Source organism: Sceloporus occidentalis, unplaced genomic scaffold, assembly GCF_023333645.1.
Source record: "Sceloporus occidentalis isolate IW3139 unplaced genomic scaffold, rSceOcc1.0.p SCAF_2, whole genome shotgun sequence".
Classification (NCBI taxonomy): Eukaryota; Metazoa; Chordata; class Lepidosauria; order Squamata; family Phrynosomatidae; genus Sceloporus; species Sceloporus occidentalis.
In genome coordinates this window covers 91,696,655-91,717,910 of record NW_028316982.1, presented here as the reverse complement: position 1 = coordinate 91,717,910, position 21,256 = coordinate 91,696,655, and the positions used below count along the sequence as shown (strand labels likewise).

At 38.4% G+C, this 21,256-nt stretch overlaps 2 protein-coding genes across 4 annotated transcripts in view; one reads left to right on the top strand and one right to left on the bottom strand.

Moving 5' to 3' along the window:
• LOC149318686 (nucleolar complex protein 3 homolog) overlaps positions 1 to 15,840 on the top strand; it is a 30,115-nt gene extending 14,275 nt beyond the window's left edge. For all 3 annotated transcript variants that reach the window (XM_089510272.1, XM_089510271.1, XM_089510270.1), the window contains exons 7-21: positions 852 to 1,013; positions 2,500 to 2,593; positions 3,909 to 4,084; positions 4,172 to 4,300; positions 4,562 to 4,693; positions 5,940 to 6,020; positions 6,498 to 6,598; positions 8,188 to 8,260; positions 8,640 to 8,703; positions 9,906 to 9,977; positions 10,422 to 10,603; positions 12,999 to 13,127; positions 14,390 to 14,487; positions 15,112 to 15,196; positions 15,324 to 15,840. In XM_089510272.1, coding sequence (XP_089366398.1) covers positions 852 to 1,013; positions 2,500 to 2,593; positions 3,909 to 4,084; positions 4,172 to 4,300; positions 4,562 to 4,693; positions 5,940 to 6,020; positions 6,498 to 6,598; positions 8,188 to 8,260; positions 8,640 to 8,703; positions 9,906 to 9,977; positions 10,422 to 10,603; positions 12,999 to 13,127; positions 14,390 to 14,487; positions 15,112 to 15,196; positions 15,324 to 15,455 — 1,710 coding nt within the window. In that variant the 3' untranslated portion in view covers positions 15,456 to 15,840. The remainder of the gene's footprint in view (positions 1 to 851; positions 1,014 to 2,499; positions 2,594 to 3,908; positions 4,085 to 4,171; positions 4,301 to 4,561; positions 4,694 to 5,939; positions 6,021 to 6,497; positions 6,599 to 8,187; positions 8,261 to 8,639; positions 8,704 to 9,905; positions 9,978 to 10,421; positions 10,604 to 12,998; positions 13,128 to 14,389; positions 14,488 to 15,111; positions 15,197 to 15,323) is intronic.
• A 1,511-nt stretch (positions 15,841 to 17,351) lies between these two features.
• LOC149318685 (1-phosphatidylinositol 4,5-bisphosphate phosphodiesterase epsilon-1-like) overlaps positions 17,352 to 21,256 on the bottom strand; it is a 206,843-nt gene continuing 202,938 nt past the window's right edge. Inside the window, exons 33-34 of the mRNA XM_089510269.1 lie at positions 20,319 to 20,519; positions 17,352 to 18,551 (exon numbers count right to left, since the gene is read on the bottom strand). Of these exons, the coding sequence (XP_089366395.1) occupies positions 20,340 to 20,519 (180 nt within the window). The 3' untranslated portion in view covers positions 17,352 to 18,551; positions 20,319 to 20,339. The remainder of the gene's footprint in view (positions 18,552 to 20,318; positions 20,520 to 21,256) is intronic.

Below are 21,256 nucleotides of genomic sequence, written 5' to 3'. Positions count from 1 at the left end.
GGATAGTGTAGCTTAAGAGAGTCTGCTGTCACAACACTGCTGCCCAGGCTTCTGTCCAGTGTGGTTTTATTTGTATAATTGTCAATATTAGAGGACAATTTCCTTTCTGTCTGCTGAGAAGGAGGCATCTAAGAAAATGAGTTGCTTTCCTGCCGTCCAGAATTGTGTCTAGAGAAAGGACAATTGAATGATTCCTTATTCAAAATTTCAGGGTTCAAAATTTCCCGTTGAAGGACTTGTATAATTAAAAAGGGCCTGAAATGTATTGTGTTTTTGTTTGGTTGGCAGTTTGAGGCCCAGCTTCTGGCAACCCAGCAGTTTGAAAGCATGCAAATGCAAGTAGATAGATAGGTACCATTTCGGTGTGAAGGCAACAGTGTTCGGAGTAGTCTTGCCACTGGAGTCATCTTCTGATAATGCTGGCTCTCTCGGCTAAGTCATGAAAATGAACACCAGCCCCTACAATTGGTTACAACTAGACATTCATGTCAAGGTGACACCTTTCTCTTTTTTTACGTAACTATAATCATCCTGCATTTGGAATTGTGAATATATTACAACCCCTTTTTAAAGCTAGGTTTTAGCCTACAGTTCCTGTCAGTCCTAGCCAGCATGGTCAGTTTTCAAGTATAGTTGGAATTACAGGCCAAAACCTCTGAAGTGACCCAAGTTGGAGAAAATTGATCTAGGCTATCCCAGTGAGCAACAGACTTGGATTCTCTCTCTCTGGGTTCATGTTAGCATGAGTACCAGATTTGCTTTGCACCTCAGTTGCAGTAATAACATAATAGCATATAAGGTTTATCTGTATTTGTCAGTTTGTTTTTATGGATATGTCTTCCTTAAATCAGATGAAGAAGCTGAAAGAATTGCGTGCAATGCTAATGGAACAGGATCCTAATGTGGCTGTGACTGTGCGAAAGCTAGTGATGATTTCTCTGATGGAGCTATTCAAAGATATTACTCCATCTTACAAAATCAGACCTTTAACAGAGAGAGAGAAAAACACCAAGGTGAGATTGCAGTATTTTTGACAGTGATGTGGTCAGATCACTTCCTTCTTTGGATAGACATAAAATAGAATGCATGTCTGAAATGATTTCTGCTGAATATGCTGTTGAGATTTCTTATATAATGATAGTTTGTCAGCTTAAGGTATATTGACATTATATATCCATTTGATATCACTTTAATTGTCATAGTTCCATCCTAAGGAATGCTGGCATTTTTAGTTTAGTGGGCTACTTAGAATTCCAGTCTAGTGCACATCCCTGAAGTATAGTTCCCAAGGTGCCCTAAGAAGAAGAATTGAAAATTAGTTCATGGTACCTTGGCAGTGCTAGGTGAGGAAATGTACTAGAGCTCTAGCAGAGAAGATAGAACTCTTTTAAGTGCTTCAGGGTTTCTTAGAATGGAAGGATAGCAGATACAATGTTGTTATTGTTACAATGTTGGTATTTTGTTTTTTACAGATAAAAATTTAACCCTCCTTTCAAAACTGGAGTAATCATTTTTCAGGAATACTACATAAACGCTGCATTTCTCATGTGCAGAGGGAGGGCAGAAGCAAACCCCTGTTGATGGGAACTGTAATTGAAAGACCTGGAAGATAATTATTCCTCACTGAAATTTGAGTTAGAAAGCCAGTGTGATGAGTGTTTGGTTAGAATCAAGGTGATCTAAGCTCCTGTCTCTGCTCAGTAAAGTACAGAAAATTCATTGGACAACCTTGAGCTTCTCATAGTCTCTCAGTCTAACCTACTTCACAGTGTTACTGCAGCAATCAAGGTGATACGGAAGAGGAGAACCAGCTCAGGAAAATCTCAGTTCCTTTGAGAGAAACCAGCATAAAAATCTAATAAAGTTGTGATAGTTGTGCAATTGCTTAGTAATTGGAATCTGGGATCGCATTGTGTAATATAATACAGTGGGTTGAAAATTAAAATACAGTTAAAATACAGTGTGCCTGCACCATATGTGGCTTTCAGCTTACGCTGAAGCAGTGCTGTTAAAAAAAAAAGAATGGCGAGAGTGCCACGCTGTATGCTCAAGCCTCATTGTTTTCAATGGGTCTTGAGCATACTCATTTTTTGCCTTGCGCGGGGGGAGGGTGTCCGGAATGGATCTCCTGCGTAAGGGAAGGGCCCACTGTACTTGAGAGCTTTAAAATACAATTTAATCTATGATTAAAACACTTACCTGTAAAACATTGTTCTGTTACTTTCTTCCCTGCACTAGACACATACAGTTAAGAAGACCTACTTCAGATACATATTGAAAATAAGTGTCAGAGTGTTTTTAGTGTAAATATTTTACATTTGAGCTATCCGCAGCTGATTGAGAAAATGCTTCTTGGATATTTTTTTTCATGGTTGTGCCTTCAGATTTGTACAAATATATGCTTACTGTACTGTAGCATAAAGAATGTCTTCTGGACTTTAAAATGTTTTAAAGTTATCATATAGTGAATTTACCCAGTATTTCTTTGCCTATCCACAGGTTAGGAAAGAAACACAGAAGTTAAGAGAATTTGAAGAAGGCCTTGTGAGCCAGTACAAGTTTTATTTAGAAAACTTGGAACAGACTGTGAAAGGTATGATGCCTGGTTGGACGTAGGGTAATCAGCAAGAAGCAAACTACATACTTGAATTTCTCTGATACAAGTACGCAATGGAAAAGTGAGACATGAGGAACTAATGAACAATCAGAATAAAATTACATATTCAGGCATATTCTCCAGGCCAGGATATTTGGTCTGGTGACACTTCAGCCTCTTTGTGTTTTTGGTTCTTTCAAACTATTTACAACTTAAATTTGGATCATTATTCATGTTAATGACAAGAGTCAGTTCATCCGTAGACATTACAAGAATGATTCACTAATTTATTCAGAAGTGATCAGGAGTAATGGAGGTTTATAATTTCTTGTAGCATAATTGAATTGTAGATCGACGCCATGGTCAAACTTTCCTAATAGCCTGTCTTCCCCTAAAGCAGAATTGTTCTAAACATAACCTGGCTAGAGACTAATATATATAAACTGGATTATACTATTCAAAGATATATCCATGTTAGTCTGTAGAATCAGTATGTAGAGCGATCTTGTAGCACCTTTGAGATTAACTAAAAGAAAGAATGTAGTGAATAGGGTGATTTTCAGTCTTACCCATTGTTTTCACATGCGTTTACCTGAGATGTATGGAGTCCCTGTTACTGTGCCCGGGGAAATAATTCAGTAAAGAGAACTGCTAGTGTTTGTGTCTAGTTTTTGGACACTAATAAATGCTAAGCCTTCTTTCAGGCAACAGGGTGAAATATTTCCCAGGATACAGAGGATGTGCTTTTTTCAGCAAAATCAGATGTGTATGGGTGTTCTCTTCCCACTGCAGCCTCTTGGGCACCCAAATCCTATACCAGAGGGCTGGAAAACCCTCTGGATTTGGTTGTAAAATCACAGAAGAGTGGGAGAAGTTCTGTCATGCTGCCTCACTTCAACATTGGATTTTGGCCATCATTGCAAGGGGGAAGTTAGGAAGAGAAGCTCATCGGTAATTGCATCCTGTGATGTCATTCTGCTAGACAAGCAGAGCACACTCTGATGGAAGGAATATCTGTCCAACTTTCAAGGAGTCCCACTCTTTCTCAGCCTGCCCCCTCTCTTATACCATAGCCCAATCCCTTCAGGTGGATCCCTCAACCTTTAGGAGAGAATTTTCAGGGGGCTTTAAACTGTTTCTGGAGAAAATAGAAATGGGGAAGCCATTTCACAGGTGTTGCTTCAGATATAATCCAATGAGTATTTAAAGGATATGATTGTGTGTGTCTTAATAGGTTTTTGCACAAAAAATATTAGTAATTACAAAATATAGCAAGGGAAAATACTCAGGTTTTGCATAATGTTTCATTTAGACTGGAAGCAAAGGAAATTGAAGAAAAGTAATGTGGTATCACTAAAAGCGTACAAAGGCCTTGCAGAGGTTGCAGTGAAGTGCCTGTGTGAGCTGCTGGTGGCCTTGCCTCACTTCAACTTCCACAACAACATTATTGTTCTGATTGTTCCACTCATGAATGATGCTTCAAAGCAGGTAGGTATCTCATATCAGCTGTGAGAGCAGTGGTGACTATCATGATTTGACTTTTTAAGCAAAAACTATGACTTTGAAATTTCCCAGGTTTCTGAAATGTGCTGTGATGCAGTAAAGATCCTCTTCAAGCAGGATAAACTAGGCTTTGCCTCACTTGGTGTGGTGAAGGTGATTTCTGGGCTTGTGAAAAGCCGAAACTATGATGTTCGACCAGAGGTAAGCTTCTGGATCTGGCTTTTAAAGTGTTTTGCTCCCCCCTTGCTTAATTTCCTTTTTGATTTACCAGCAAACATACTCAGAAGCTTTCTAGTTGTGTCTAGATTATTTGTGTTCTTTCCTAATTATTGGCAAAATGGCAGCTAGGGAGTTCAGTATGAGAGAAGGAATGTGCATGTCTTAAATAATCTTAAATTAAAATATTTTTAACACAATCTATTTTTACTAACTTGAGAAATAAATATTTTTTATTAACTTTAGGTGTTAATGACACTACTTCATCTAAGAATTAAGGAAGTAGAAGTAAAGAAAGATGCAGAAGATATTGCACCAAAGAAAAAATTTATGTCCTATAAAGAAAAAAGGAAAAATCTCTCAAGGATGCAAAGAAAGGTATTTTTAATGCTGTGCTGGGCAAACATCATTGGAGGTTGATCAGCAAAGGAATTTGTAGCTACTTTGTTAGTTCTGGCTGCATCAAGTGTTTCTTGGTGCAAGGGCGCCTTGAGTTTCTTCCTTGCAGCAAATCCCTTTTGATTCCAAGAGGACTTGCAAAAGCAATTTTTGTAATGATCTAGTTAGAGGGGATGCGGTGGCTCAGTGGTTAAGATGTCAATTCTGATGATTGGAAGGTTGCCAGTTTGACGCCTGAGTGCTGTATGATGGGGTGTGCTGTCACTAGTCCCAGCTTCTGCCAACCCAACAGTTCAAAAGCATATACATCCAAGTAGATAAATAGGTACCACTTCGGTGGGAAGGTGACAACGTTCGGTGCATGCGGGCCACATGATCACCAGAGCAGTCCCCGGACATCGCTGGTTCTTCAGTTTAGTAACAGATGAGCACTGCCCCGTATAGTTGGTTGCGACTAGACATTCATGTCAAGGGACTACCTTTACTTTTAGTGAGGGTGAAGCTGTATTTGAGAACATTTACTTGAGAAAATCCACTGAATATGCTGAAATTTCTTTAACCATTTTTATGGCCCTTTATATTCAGAACTTTGGGCAAATCTGCCAGCACACTGTAAACCACAGCTTTGTTTGTTGAATTGACACCAGTTATCCCTTGTTTGTGTGTTTCAGGGTAGATTTTTAACCTGAACAAATTTTCCTTGTATTATTGAAATTGTTTCAGTTGAACTGAAAATAGTGCCCAGTGTGTTGTTTCGTATCCTCAAAGGCTAGTCCTGGGGGACTGCATGATACCCCACCCCACCCAACCCCATTTTTATGGCAAACAAAGAGCAAATTGCTTCTTCTGGATACCTGCAGGAGGTGTGATTCACTATTTAAACAAGTTAATTAGCTTTTAAAATGGTCCTCCTGGTACTGTTTAAAATTGTTTAAAAAGTCATCCACTTTTCCAAACTGGAAGTGGATTTGTGGTATTTTTTGTTTGGGATGTTGCCTGGATAGGGAATTGGCCCTTGGACCTGTCAGAGTTGTGGACACCAAAACTTATTTTCAGTATGAAGGATGTGGGGAGGTGAAGCGCAGCTTGTGGAGAGCTGGGAGAAAATGAAAATGGCCACCCCTGTTTAGTGTATAGGAAATATTTCATGTGAAAAACTTAATTTTGTCAATATTGCAAGAATGTTTGTTGCCTTATACAGTAAAAGATTTGTGCATTTTTATAGTGGAAGAAAGCAGAAGAGAAACTGGAGCGAGAACTCTTAGAAGCAGAAGCCTCAGAAAGTACAGAGAAAAAACTGAAACTGGTAACCTTTTCCCCTGCATGTATATGGTGTGGTGTTAGATTTTACTTATTACACTCTAGTAAAATAAGAGCAGATCCTGCAGAACTTAGCCTTTGCTCTTAAACACTTCATTAAAATGCATAATTAAACACCTAATTAGGAATTTGGGGGTAAATCTATATTACTCATAGCTTTTGCTAATTACAGTAGTTTAGAGACTGTAAGACTGCAATAAAAGAGTTGTGGTTTGTTCATTTTGAACAATTCAGTAATTGTTGGTTTTCAACATTATGAAGTATTGCAGTGCTGATTATATTATGGCCATCACTGTTGTCACTGATGATGCTGAAAACCATTAACTAGGACCTGATATTGCTAAAAATAACTGCATTGCTTGGGATGGGATGGCAGGATTGAATAAAATACAAAGTGAAAGCTTAATTAAAATGAACGTCATAATATTCCATGAATTTTCATTTGTCTGGCTTTTCTCTACAGCACACAGAAACCTTGAATATTGTATTTTTAACTTACTTCCGAATACTGAAGAAAGCACAAAAGTCTCCCCTCTTGCCTGCTGTGTTAGAAGGTCTTGCAAAGTAAGGATTTCAGAATAATTTTGTGTTGTAGTCTAGTGTATTGGGACATCACAACAAGCCAAAATTGTGAAGTGTGTGTATGACTGATTGGCCCTTTTATTGGTGGGCATCTGGGGTGGCCCAATTCACAGATTGCTTAAGTGAGCTAATTTCTTCTTGATTTTTAAATCTTTTAAATGTATATTAATGGTGTTTAAGTTAATTTCTGATTAAAATATGTTTAATCAGTTTTAACCGGTGATAAATATTTGATTAATCAGTGCTAATAACAATAAATAGAGCACTTTTATTTTGCTATTGGCAAAATATTGATGCTTGACTCGATATTTGCTGTTTTAACTTGTTTTCTTATGATGTTTCTAACCTGTTGTTTTAACCTCTAGATTTTACGCCATAGGCAGGCTTTTTAGATATTCTTGATTTTATTTGTTTTTTGTACAGCGCCATGTACATCTATGGCGCTTTATAAATAAAGCTAATAATCATCATCATCATAATAATAATTGGCAATCAGGTTGCCTTTTTAAAAATCTACAAATTTTTCTCTATCAGAAAATTTCCCCTGCCCTCATCTTATTTGTTATAATGTGCCTCCAAGTTGTTGGTTTACTTACAGCGACCCTAAGGAGAATCTATCATAGCGTATCCTTGGCAAGTTTCTTCAGAGGGAGTTTGCCACTGCCATCCTCTGAGGCTGAGAGTGGCCCAGTGTCACCTACTGGGTTTTTATGCTTGAGATTGAACATTGAGATTGAAAGCCTGATGCCCAAAGTCGTAGTCCAATGCTCAAACCACCACTATGCTGGACTTCTCTCATCCCTGTGAAAATCCACTCATTCATTATCTAGTGGAGCTAGTGTGGTGTAGCTTTTTGAGTGTTGGACTATGATTTTGGAGACCAGGGTCTGAATCCCTGCTCAGGCATAGAAACTACTGGGTAACCTTGTGCAAGTCAAATACACTTAGCATCAGGGAAGGCAAAGGCAAAACGCCCTCTGAACAAATCTTGCCAAGAAAACCCCATGATAGATTTTTTTAGGGTTGCCGTAAGTTGTAAATGAGTCAGAAGCACACAACAACAAAAACAAACATTATGTAGTGGCTATGAACCAGGCTACATCCAGCTAACAAGGGTTTAATTTACTACTTAGAATGGCAGAAAGTTATGTAACATCAGAAGACATACTCTTGGCCAATCGAGCTTTCTGTAGATATAGAGGTGCTAAAACATCTGGAACCTTCAGAGGTCAGGATACCAAAGTTTTACTGCCTTGGTCCTCAGGGTGCTGTCAGTCTGTGCTTTAAAGATCTCTTGTTGGGATGCTGACCTTTGGCACAAGGAAAGCTGGTAGAGAATGATCCCAAAGGGTCAGAATCCCGCTTTTTTAGCCATGGGGAAAGTCTACAAAAGTTTTCTGTAAGTGGCAAGACTGTTTTATGACAATTGGTCATAAAATGGTCAGGACAAATGGTGTGTGATGAGAAAGCTACTGCAGATACTTGAAATGAATGAAAATTGAAACAAAGTGTTTTGTGTTTCCCCGAATATTTTTTTTTAAATCATGTGTTTCATTCTTTTTGATTTTTAGGTTTGCTCATCTCATAAACCTGGAATTTTTTGATGATCTCTTGCTTGTTTTACATTCACTCATTGTGTCAGGAGTAAGTTTAATATCCTATCTAATGAGGGAAATGACTTTGGTTAGTGCCCAGGGTGGACAACTTGTAGCCATCCAGATGTTGTTGGAGCATAATTCCTGTCATCTTTCACTGTATTGGCTAGGGCAGATGGAAATTTCAGTCCAGTAACATCCACGAGTGTTCTCAGCCAAGATTACACTCTTGTATATCAGTGGTCCTTTTTCTTGTCTAGGAGTGGGGGTGGATAGCCTAATCTCTTCCCTCTCCCAAAAAAATGAGATTGCCCTTTCTTAACTGCTAACAACAGTAGGAAAAGTGATGTATATGAATTGTCAGGAATGGGATGTGTACCTGTAGGCAAATGGAAAGGACACAGATTTGTGATTTCTTGTATTTCTAGGCATTAAGCCACAGAGAAAGCTTGCACTGCATTCTTTCCGCTTTCCACATTTTATCTGGTCAAGGTAAGAGGATTTGTTTGTAGAACAAGTTTGGAATGTGTTCAACACAAATGCTATTGTTTTGCTGGACAAACTGATATGCCAGTTGCGCCCTTTCCTGGAAGTAAGGGACCTAGAAACTGTAGTGCATGCACTGTTAACCTCATGACTTGATTTCTGCAATGCATTCTACATAGGGCTATCCTTGTACCTAGTCCAGAAACTAGTTAGTACAAAACATGGCAGCCAGGCTGATCATTGGTAAAACTAGAACTGAAATCTCTTCTGTAGTTGCCTATTGGTTTCCAGGCACAGTACAAGGTGTTGATGATTACCTTTAAAGCCCTACATGGCTTAGGTCCAACCTATATAAGGGATCACCTACTTCCGTACAATCCGCCCTGCACCCTCAGGTTCTCTGTGAGTAATTTATTGCAACCCATAAAAACCAGACTAACGGCAGCCTCCCAGAGGATGTTCTCCGCTGCCGTTCCCAGACTATGGAGCGCCTTGCTGGAGAAGATCAGTCAAATAACCAGCCTAGACAGCTTCAAAAAAGCTGTCAAGACGGATCTCTTCCGGCAGGCCTTCCCAGAATAGTTCAATCTAATTTCTCTACTCTCCCTACTTTACGCAACCACTGCCTCTACTAGAAAATTGCTGTCATTTGAACAGGTTTAATTTTTAAACGGTATTGTATTTAATCCTGTTTCAAAAAGGGGGGGGGGGGTCAATTTATTTATTGAAAGAATATATTATTCCAACATATTCTAGTCATGTAAACTGCCTTGATTGCTGCAGCAGAAAGGCAAGGTGTAAGAATGAAGTTTATTTATTTATTATAATTTATTTGACATAGATGTAGTATTTTCATTTTATTTTTTAATTTTTTAATTTTTTTGTAACACTGGTCTCTCTTGCTAGCCAGCATAATGGAGCAGATTCTAAGGAGCTTTCAGAAGGGAGTTTTCATTGTGTTGTTAGGATAGGATTGTATTTTCATTTGTTTTCTTTGTTCTTCACATGAGCTCTACTTGAACATTTGGAATGTATTTTATACAAATACAAATAAATGTTCTGCAAATAAATATACTACAAAGATTTCAGTCCCTGGTGTTCTTGTCACCAGTGGAAATTAAGCCATGTAGCCACTTAGGAAAATACAATGTTTAGTAATTATTGTAGCCATAGAAACAAACCTGTTTAACTGATATTATTTTGGGCAGGTGACGTCCTTAACATCGACCCCTTGAAGTTTTACACACACCTTTACAAGACATTGTTTATGCTACATGCGGGTAATTACTGTTTTCAGTATTTTGAGTATTGATGGTTTTTGAAGGGATATGGCTAATTGAAATGGCTTTGTTGTTTAACACCACAGGTTGTGGTTGTCTTTCAGTAGTTAAGAAAAAAAGTGTTGAATTCTTTTATTCTTTTTGTGGTAGGTGGGATGAAAAGTCATGGTTTCAATTAGTCTAGGAAATAGAAAGTGTGTTTTCAACCCATCTGTAACAGAATAGAAAACAGATTTCAAGGTTTCAGCAAGGAAGTAAACTTGAAAAATATCCCTCAGGTGAATCCTTAGTGGAATTTTGCAGTGTATCTTCATTTGCACAATAATGGTTTTGATACTTAACTGGTGATTCTTACTTGAATAAGTTAAAAGGACAGCAGGAACAGGGGATGCTTTAAGTTTATTGTTGATATATTTGCAGTGTTTTGATTTCTTTGTGCTTCAGGTGCTACAAATGAAGATGTAGCAATTATGTTGCAGTGCCTGGATGTGATGTTCACTAAGCGTCGGAAACAGGTGTCCCAGCAGAGGGCTCTTGCTTTCATAAAGCGCCTTTCTACACTAGCTCTCCAGGTCCTTCCAAACTCCAGTATTGGTATCTTGGCGACCAACAGAACATTAATGCATGTAAGTTCCCAATAGCATGGTTGAGATCTGATAGAGTTGTGAATACAGTCCTGTTGAGTTCTGCAATGTCTAAGCTTTGCGTGAAAGCTCACACAGTTCTGCATGTTGTATTTTAACATTCAAAGGTGCAAGCAATTGTTGGGAAACCTGTGGCCCTCCAGATGTTTTAGACTATGAAGAGATAGAGGCTTTGGCTTTCAGGAGATCTTGGAGGGCTACATCCACTTCCACACCAAAATTCCCACAACATTTCTTCCCCAAATACCCTCTAGGTGACATGGGGGCATTTTCAACATGTTTTTTGGCCTTTCTGGACCATTTTATGCTGAGCATTTTTAACAGCAGAACATGAGCAGAAACCACTTACTGTTTCTAAAAAGGCCTCTACTTGCCCTAAATTGCCCCAGGGAGAGCCAAAATTGTGGTGAAAATGTTCCCCACACCACATAGAGGGCATTTTGGAGCATGTCAAGACAAAATAATTTTTAAAAAATAATTTTGCAAACCTTTTGTGACTCTTGGGGGCCTTCAAGGGGCAATGTGGTGGAATGTCCTCCACACACTCCAGAGGCAATTTGTGTGTGTGTGCGGGGGGGGGGGGGGATTGATTCCAAGGGAGCTGCATGCAGCCCAGAGGCCACACTCTGCCCACCCATTTTAGACCATACTTCCCAAGATCTCTTCTTATTGGTATGGCTGGCTGAGATTTCTGGGAGCTGAAGTCCAGAATGTTTGGGGAACAAAAGGTTTTCTCCTAGTCCAGTGACTAGACAAGATTCATTTGAACTTGCTAACTTTCAAGACCAGTTTGCTAAAAAATACTGTTTTGTGTGCTGCATTGTAGCCAAATCATTTGCATGTATGCTTGAGAATAGTGATGGATTGAATATGACCACATTACCCAACAAGACTGTTATAGCGCTGCTATTCCACTTTTACTGCTCTGTCTGCTTCCTGTTGCATTCTGAAGTTTGTAGTTCAGTGAGGCCTAAGAGCTCTCAGGCTGAGAATTCTAAATGCACCTCCTTAAACTACAAATCCCAGAATGCAACAGGAGGAAGCCAGAGCAGTTACAATGGAATAGCAGTACTATAAGAGTGTAGCTTGGCAATCTAGCTAGTGAATGTACTCTGATTCCAGAAACAGTAGAGATGCTAAAGGTGGTGTGTTAGTGGATGTAAGAGCTGTGGTTCTTCTTTTGGTTCTACACTTGTACAATGAGGTTTGAAGTGGAGGTGGTGCTTGATTTATTTATTTTTTCTTCCAGAGTAGCCATGGCTAAGAGTGCCTTCTATTAGTTAAGGCTGGTATGCCTGCTGTGACCACTTTTAGAGAATGACAGCATGGCTGTTGCAGCAATGCTTTCATTACCTCCAGGCAGGACTGATGTAAACTCTGCATAAAACAGTGTGGCAGAATGTTTAATAGTGAGACTTAAAGCAGTGGAAGTACCGTACATACTAAAGAAGCCATACTTTACTGGGTAGATTCTAGACATAATTCACAGAGCTAGGCTTAAGCTTTTAATGCTCTAAATGGCCTAAACCAATTAGAAGATGGATGATTTCTTAATAACCTTAATGTCATGTTAAGATTTTTAAGGAGTCCCTGCTTCTTGGTAGAAACAAGAAATCTTTTCAGTGGGGACCTCTGTTCTTTGGAATTCCTCCTTTAGAGAGGTTGGCTGGGCCAGGTCAGTTCTGTCTTGACCTTCTGAAAGTTCAGTAAACACAATATTTCAAGAAAAACCTGTGAGCTGATGCTAATTATTGGCTTTTAATCAAAGGCTGGAATATTTTAATTGCTGCTGTTTGAAAATGGTCGTTTAGATTTTGGTTTTAAATGATGTAAGTTGGACTTCATATGGAATTATTTGGTTATTATGCTTTTTTCATTGTTGGGAATTAATGTGAGAGACCATCGTAGAATAAATGTGTGGGATAGAAATAAACCATTTTTGTGATGTAGAAATAAAACATTCCTGCAGTGTGATGAACAGATGACTCACACATAAAATATTCCTACCATGTTTTGAAAATTGCTGGAGCATCTATGAAGACTAGTAAGTTGCAGTTTACTTTGTACTAGATCAGAGGTTCCCAAAGTTTGCTCTTTCAACTTCAGCTCACAGAGGCCACAGCCAGCTTGTCCAGTGGTGGGGATTCTGGGAACTGAAGTCCAAAACATCTGGAGGACCAAAGTTTGGGAACATCTTAATCTTTAACAGGTAACATGCATCTAGTAGGGCACATACATGTTTAAGGGCCTTAGTTGATCCGTTTTTATGAGGGAGACTAATTTATTTTGCAAGAAAACATAGCAAAAAGCACATAAACATTGTCCCATTTTACATGTAATTTACTCTTTTTAATTAACTCCTTGCTTGATATTAAAGACATTTCCGAAGTCTGACCTTCTGTTAGACAATGAATCTCAAGGAAGTGGACTTTACCATCCTGAGCTGGATGAGCCAGAATACTGTAATGCTCAGAATACTGCACTGTGGGAACTGCATGCTTTGCAGGTGAGTGGCACAGGACTTGCCTTCTTGGAGAAAATCTTGAGTTTCACACATTATCTTTCGGCCTCTGAGGGAGAGAGTAGGCTGGCCCAGTTCCACCAGGGGCTAGCCTGAAGAAGAAGAGCCCTCCCTCCGATCCACCTGCCTTGGTCCAGGCCTCAGAGGGAGAGAAGAATGCTGGACCTGATTCCCTCCCTCCCTCACCATTCCCTTCTCCTTTTGTGTCGTGTCTTTTAGATTGTAAGCCTGTGGGCAGGGAACTGTTATCCCCTCTATTGTAAACCGCTCGGATTCCCAGTGATTGGGCGGTATATAAATAAAACCTATTATTATTATTATTATTATTATTATTATTATTATTTTTTTGAACTGCTGAAATATTTCAAGACTTCTATTTTTTAATGTGGCTTTTTAGGTTTTTTAGGCCATAAGTATATACAGTCGGCCCTCCACATTTGCGGTATTAATATGTTTTGCCTAGGAATTTCTAGGTCCTCCAGCATAACTCTGCTGGAAATTGACCAAAGAGTTGTGCTGGAGGACTTGAAGATTACCAGAGAAAACATTTCTCTAGGCATTTATAGGTCCTCCAGCATGATTCTGTGGTCAATGTTTGGCAGATGTTGACTACTGAGTTGCACTGGAGGATCTAGACTTTCCTAGAGAAGTGTTCTCTCAGGTAAAAACATAGTGGGTTTTTTATTTGCATTTTATCACTTTTACAGGGTCCTGTGCCCCCAGGCCCAGCAAATGTGGAGAGCCAACTATATATAAGCAGACATTGTTGAAAAATAATTTGGGTTGTATAAAATTGAACTAAACAACTGCATAATTTATTCATGGGTGTTGAAATTGGCATTTATGGAGGGGTAGACCATGTTTGTTTTTGTTACAATCCTTCTTCCCCCTCAGCATCTTTAATCAGCTGCTTCCAGCTATTTTGGTCAAATAGCAATCTTCATTGTATTCATATAGAAAAAAAGTAAAGTACAGTGCTCGCTATCTGAGTTGAATGTTTATTTAAGCAGGCTTTTCATTGTTAAGCAGGGAAGGTTTTTATTTATTTGTGTGGTTTTATCTGTTTTTAACTTTTGTGTGGCTTTTAAAGTTTTTATAGCATTTTATGTGGAACTACTATAAATGTGGAAAAATTGTTTTTAAATTTTTATTGTAAACATTTTTAATGTGCTGTTTTTGGAAGCTGCTTTGAGTCGCATTTTGGGAGAAAGACACTATAGAAATTAATTAAATAAACTTTTTTTCAGAGGCACTATCATCCAGTTGTTCAGAAATTTGCAGCTCATCTTGCAGCTGGTGCTCCAGGTGAAGGATCACAAGCTCTTGGGCATGAATTTAGCAGGAGGTGAGAGAAATGTTTTATTTATTATTTGGAAGAATGATAAAGATTCACTGTAAAAACATTTAAGTGGCTCTGATGTTTTGGGGGCTGGAATAGAAGCTAATTCACTGATGTAAGGTACTCTTCAGTTTATAAGAGCTTTGCTGGTTACTCTGATCTAGCATCCTGTTATCTCTCAATAGACAGTCCTTTGGTTCTGGGAAACCCACAAAAAAGGCAGGAAAGCTATAGCTCCTTGTTTCCTCTTTCTACAGACTAGTTAGTGATCATCACTTATTCTCATTAATAGACAAAACCAATTTAAATGTTCTTTTCTTGAATGAAAAGTCCCTTTTTAAATTCAGCATTTAGCTTGGGGAGGGAGTAGGGATAAGGGATCAGGTTGTCAAAAATCTTCCTAAATGTCAAGGATTTTATGGGGTAATCCTGGAGTTTCATGATTAGTGATGAGAAAAGAGGGAGTTCTCTAAAAGCAGCTGTTTAGATCTCCAGTCTGGATTCATATATTTAAACTGTAGTGCTTCATTTTTTAAAAAAACATAGTTGCTTAGAGCTCACATAATCTGTAGTAAATGTTATTAATCTGTAGTAAATGTAAAGATGAACTTTGTATTACTGCTACCACAGGTCACCTATGGAACATTTTGAGTCTTACAGTATGAAAGGAATGGCTTTCAATCCTCGTGTCCCATCAGTGGCTCCAAAGAAAAAGGTACTGTTTTTTTCCACATCCCTTTTTTTACACCAACACAGTGCTGCATAAAATGTAACAATTTAACTTAGTTTATAGTTGTATTCTTCCCATCTGTTTACAAGGTTATAACCATTGTTCGTTTCAGGGCAAATCTTTACCAGAGGAGTCATTTCTCAGTGAAGACTTGAACAAACTGTTTAAGGTTCATCTTGCAAAGTCTGCTGCCCAAGGTGCTGTGAATTTTGCTGAACACTTACAGGCATTGCCAGTGTCATAGGTATACTACAAGCCAATGCAAACTCAAAAAGAAGGAACTATATGAAAGAAACAATTGACTTTTTCAACAAAAAATTCAAATACTTTCCCTTCTGTGGATGCTGGATTTTCCAGAATGAAAAAGCCCATAAAGGAACAGGACCATGTGTTTTGGAGCTACATTGGAGTTACATTTTAGATTGTTGAAGAATTCAGGAATGATGAATATTGTTTTAGTATTGATTGTTGATGCTTGTAAAGCTGTTCAAATTTGCTTTGACTTGTGTATAATGTTGTACAATTCTCCAGTACAAAGTTATACTTTTCTAAGAGGGAATATTTTTAAAATGGTTGCATCCTGGAAATCTCTTACCACTGTAAATAATTACATATAGCTTTAAAAAAGATGTATGTTTTTGGGCTAAAGTTTTTTGTTTGTTTGTTTATTTATTTGTTTTTGGTATTTTATACTAGAATATTGCTAAATACTGTGTGGTTCCAAGTTTGAACAGTTGATTAAATACAAGACTTGCAAGGTTATCTACTCCCATTCAATACCAGTTCATGTTCATTTTCTTTTCATCATTTCATTAATTTAGATGGGATAAATAATCTGGTAAGGAGAATGCCAAAAAGCATGCCCTATTAGCAAAATATGTTAACTTTAAAAATTGCCAAACAAAATTAAATTTAGACTACATCCAGACTGACATAAAAGGAACGCAGCACTAGTTTTAAAGTCTAATGTAACTTTTCATCCCAAATTGTCAGTCTGGTGTTATTGCAGCATGGATAGGATACCAGAAGTCACCCTCTTGTAGGATATTGACAGGCCCTATGTAGTTGTGGAGGCCCTTTTGTAAGCTCTAACAAGGGACATAATTGAAGTGTTGCATTTAGTCCAAGCACTGACTTTCCCCATCACTTGCCTAAATTCTTGATGGCAAAGCAATTACAATCTAGAATTCCCCTCAGGAGGGCACTGTTTCCATGTATATATGTAACTCCCCCCCCCAAACACACACACACGCCCCACAGCTGTGTTTCTTTTCCATCAGTAAATGTCTTTCTTTCTGCTAACAAACTATTTCTCTACCATTTCCTGGGACTAAAATAAACAAACAGTCTTTCCTGGATTGACATCTCAACCTCCCTTTCCTTTTAACTCCAAATTCTCAGTTTAAAATAATTAGTTATATTTGTTTTCTTCCCTTCATGACAGCCTCCTACTGCTTCTTCATTGACGTGGAGGGTCTTTTTTATATGAGAGGTGGACAGTACATCTTGTAAGCAGTGAGAATTAAGCTTTGTAAGATATCCAATCTGATTATGACTTTACATTCCAATCAGGTTCAAACTGTTTTTTCAGAATCCTGCTTTCTTTGAACTTTACTTAAGTAAACACTCTCCTTTCTTGATTTATTCAACACGACGAGATTAGTCGACGGCAGGTGCATTGCTGTTGCTGAAGGTTCTGTGAAGCTTGTGTAAAGAGCTTACAGAAAAACCCTAAACTTGCCTTGTTTTTGTTGTTGTGTGCCTTCTGGTTGTTTCCAACTTAGCCGAACCTATTGCTGGGTTTTCTTGGCAAGGTTTCTTCAGAGAAGATTTGCCTTTGCCTCCTTCTGAGGCTGAGAGAGTGTGACTTACGTAGGGTTACCCAGTGGGTTTCCACGGCTGAGTGGGGATACAGACCCCAATCTCCAGACTCATAATTGTACACTCACTACACCACGCTGGCTCTACTTAGAAGCAAGCCTTATTCATTACAATAAGATTTTTGCAGAATTGGTGACTGCACACTTAATTCTGAACTATAGTTAATGAAAGTAAGGCAACATCAGTGCTCAGTTAATTCTTACATGCTTTATATGGATAATATTAAATTGCTTTTAACAGTATATTAACAAAAAGAAGAAAAGTTACAGCCAGTGCTATCAGCCTTATAAAAACATCCAAAGCCCACGATTTTGCAAACATATACAGATTTTTACAAGTACTTCTATGTAAACAGAAATGGCAAGATTTATACCAAAAAATGAAACTGAATTATCTAGTATGCTTTCTAAGTTTTCTAAGTTTAAAGGAGTTTTTCTTTAAAAAAAAAAAAGACTGGCAACTACAGTAATAAGTGAAAATATTTTCAAAGTAGACTTTCTCTTACTTTGATATTACTTTGAGATTTTTATTACAAACCTAGAAGTAAAACTCTGGCTATTTATTTTCTCAAAACACCCTTAATAATGCTCTGTTGAGATATTAAGCATACAGATAAGTGTTTCCTGAATATACTTTTCAAAAAAATTAAACACATCTCCTCTAAACTGATATAAGTAGATTTTCTTTTCTTTAAAGATATATAGAATTCTCTAAAGCAAGGCATGATAAATACATTGTACAGTGGCACATACCTTGGAATATTTAAATAAATAATTAATATTGTTTTGAACAGAAAAACAGATACACTGCATGACAAAATCTTGTTCCTAGTTACAATCACTGTCAAAATATCCATGCTGACTACTGTACACTGACATTATTAAGAATGCAAATTCACCATATTCAAATTTGTGAGTTACCTACAGGTACCTACATCTACATATAATAATCACATGTGTGTTTAGAGGGAACTTTTAAAAGTGCATCATGTTTATGGAACACACTTCAGAACATCCTCAATCTTCATTTTCCCTTAAGATGCTTAATTGAAATCTTTTGTTCTAAAAAAGGCAGAATTCTAGACAATTTAAGGTGCTTGCTTTGTTCTCCTGCCCAAAGGTAGTGAATGTGAGCACAGAAGTGATAATTTACAAATTATTCCAGGGCATCTTTGTAAAGTCTCAAGCTCATGACTTCTTTGAACATTCACAGAACCGGCTCTTACTACCACAAGCAGCTTTGGAATTGCACCTATATGGGTAGCCAAGTCCAACCTGGGCCAGCCAGTGCCCTACGAACAATTTTCTCCATTGCTCAAAAGTCTGTCTCTTATTTAGACATGATCCACCTACAAATGAAAGACAGCTCAAAGAAGAGGGCAAAGGAATGGATTCATTTCCACCATTTTCTCAGCTTCTCTTAACTTCAGTGTGGCTATTCTTCTTGAACTTGTAACTCCCTGGAATTGGGAAGAAACAATGTAAGGATTAATTTCCATCTGAAATTCTGTTAGATGGAGAATTCAGACCTTTGGAGAGTTCCTTTACAAGGTTATGAGCAGTTTTTATAAACAAAACTCAGTACTGGTTGACTAAGTAAACGGACACCTCCTGTCTCAAGCTGCTGGCTTATGGGGATAAACCCTTATGTTGTGGATTGCTCCTCCAGTCCTCCAAAAATAAGCATTCATAGTAAGTCCAGCCTCTCAAACTAACCCATAGTTGGCTTAAAATATGCGAAACTGAGAAAGCATTAAATAATTCAGAAACAGGCTCCCCTTGAAACAATTAAGATGAAATATCACTTAAATCTGGGGTGGGCAACTGTCAGTGTTGGTGAGGTGTGATCTTGGAGGGCCACAACCCTACGCCAGAAATCCTGGATCAATTCTTTTAAACAAAATGTAGGCCCAAGGTATGTCAAATTTGGCCACCCGCCCCCAGGGAGCATTGGGAACAATTAAAATACTTGGATGTTTTGCACTTTCTTCTCCCTATTTGTTGCTTCTCACATATATCCCTTCAATGCAAGATGAGTCTTGGGATTACAAGACAGTACTGTTACTGGGGATGAGGCAAACTCTTGTCAGTCATGAAGTGGCCATCACCATCACATTGTCAACTATCAAACCCTAAAACAGAATCGTTTTGTTAATGGAAGGTGCCTTCACTGGCTGGAATCCTCTTAGGGATATACACAGATGTAAATGCATAAGTTTTTGAGGAGGTAGGTATTACATCATCTGTGGATACCTCCAAAAGACCCTAGTGAATCTCAGCAGATGTCATCAGTCTGCATCTGGCTACTGTAACACAGCCAGATGTTTCTCCTTTTGTGTCCATGCGTAACTATTACTCTACCACTCTATGCCCTTACTGGATAAGAGGTTGCCATCTGGATAAGCCATACATTCAACATAATGAAAAATAATAATCTACTTGATGTTATCCTCCCTAAATCTATTAAAGCCACACAAAATCCATAAGAATAAAGGGCAATTCTAACTTGTTCATGGAAATACATTATCTTAAATCATCGCTGCTGACTTCAGTAAGGCTCCATAATATAATTTTTCTATGGTCCCTTTTTGGTCAGGGATTCATTACTCTACATTGCTAGAGCATAGCAACATTTATGCAGTTTGTATCTTCAACTTTGGAATGCCATTAATGTTGTGTGGCTTCAAGTTTTTTCCAACCAATAGCAATCCTCGGGTTAAGAGTGGGTTTGCCATTTACCTTCCTCTGAGGCTGAGAGAGTGTGACTTGTCCAAAATCACCCAGCAGCTTTCCATGGCTGAGTGAGGATTCAAACCCTGGTCTTCCAGAGTCTAACACAGATGACAGTGGAACAGTGTGTGCTATTAATGGCACAATGCCAATTTCAAATATTAATTGCTGTAGCGTTCGAGAAACACCTGTATGATATACCATCTTCTATCAACTACAGTTGAGGAAAACAGAACTATTCCATTGTCTGCCCTTAAGAATTCAGCTGACATTGTCTTTCCTTGAACTCTTTCCATTTGCCTGCTAGATCAGAATTCCAGGTGGTGATTTTGAGGAGTGTAACTTAAGTTAACTGGACTTGCTTCTGTCATCTTCCTCATCCTTTTTGCCTGGTTCTCTCTCTTGTTTTAAAGATTGCAAGGAATTATAGTACTATATTTTAAAAGTATTTTGGGAAGAATGGGTTAAAATGCTTTATGCTTTAAATCATCTCGTACCTGAAAATAAAACTCTGCAGGTTACTCCATAGTGTCACTGAAAGTCAGACTGCAAGCTGTCTTGTCATCTCTGCTTGACAGACCTTCTGAAGATGATTGTAGAGGTGAGGTTATAAACCCTCTGTATTGCTTACTTGATTTAGTTAATTTCTTAAGTTCATTAGCAAATGAAATGCCTTTCCTTTTGTCGTCTCGACCTGTCTATAAATAAAATAAAATAAAGCAACAGAGATAGTTAAGTGAGAAGGAAATTAACAGCTTGTTTCTTTGCTCACTGTACTTAACAGACTTAACAGCAACCAGAATTCACTTATGGTGTACCGTGTGTGTGTGTGTGTGTGTGTGTGTGTGTGCATAACACATACACCATGTGCACATAAGTAAAGAAAGCATGTGGTGGTTGAGATACCACATTGGGCTGGAAAAAACTAATTTTTACAGCATAGTTCTGCTGGTCTATTCCTTCTGCCCCTGAGAGAAGCAGTACACTAGCATATACTGGAGATTCAGGAGGGTGACATCTGTTCTCCTCTCACTTTTTTGGAACTGCAGACAGATGCTGCCCAGGCCCTTCTGGCTTTCCCTATGCCAACAGCCCCATGTCTTTGCTCCCAGGATTCCTGGGAAAAAGAAAGACTTTGGAGAAGACAGTAGCCTCACAGGTACTTCCATGAGCATCATGTTCTTGTTGACACAGATGCTGGCAGATTTCCTTTGGAGGTTTTTTTATTTGCAGAGGATGGGGGAATTGGTGCAGCCTGTTGAGTGCATGAGTGAGATGAAATTGGCCCTTCTGTCAGGATCACCTCTGCCATAGCATAAACGCTATGGATAATGCCTGCATCCAACCCAAGTTATTCAGGCCGGAATTCTGTAGGAGCTGCCATTTCAGCTTCATAAATCAAAGGTGTCATTATCTCAACCACTCATGTGGATAT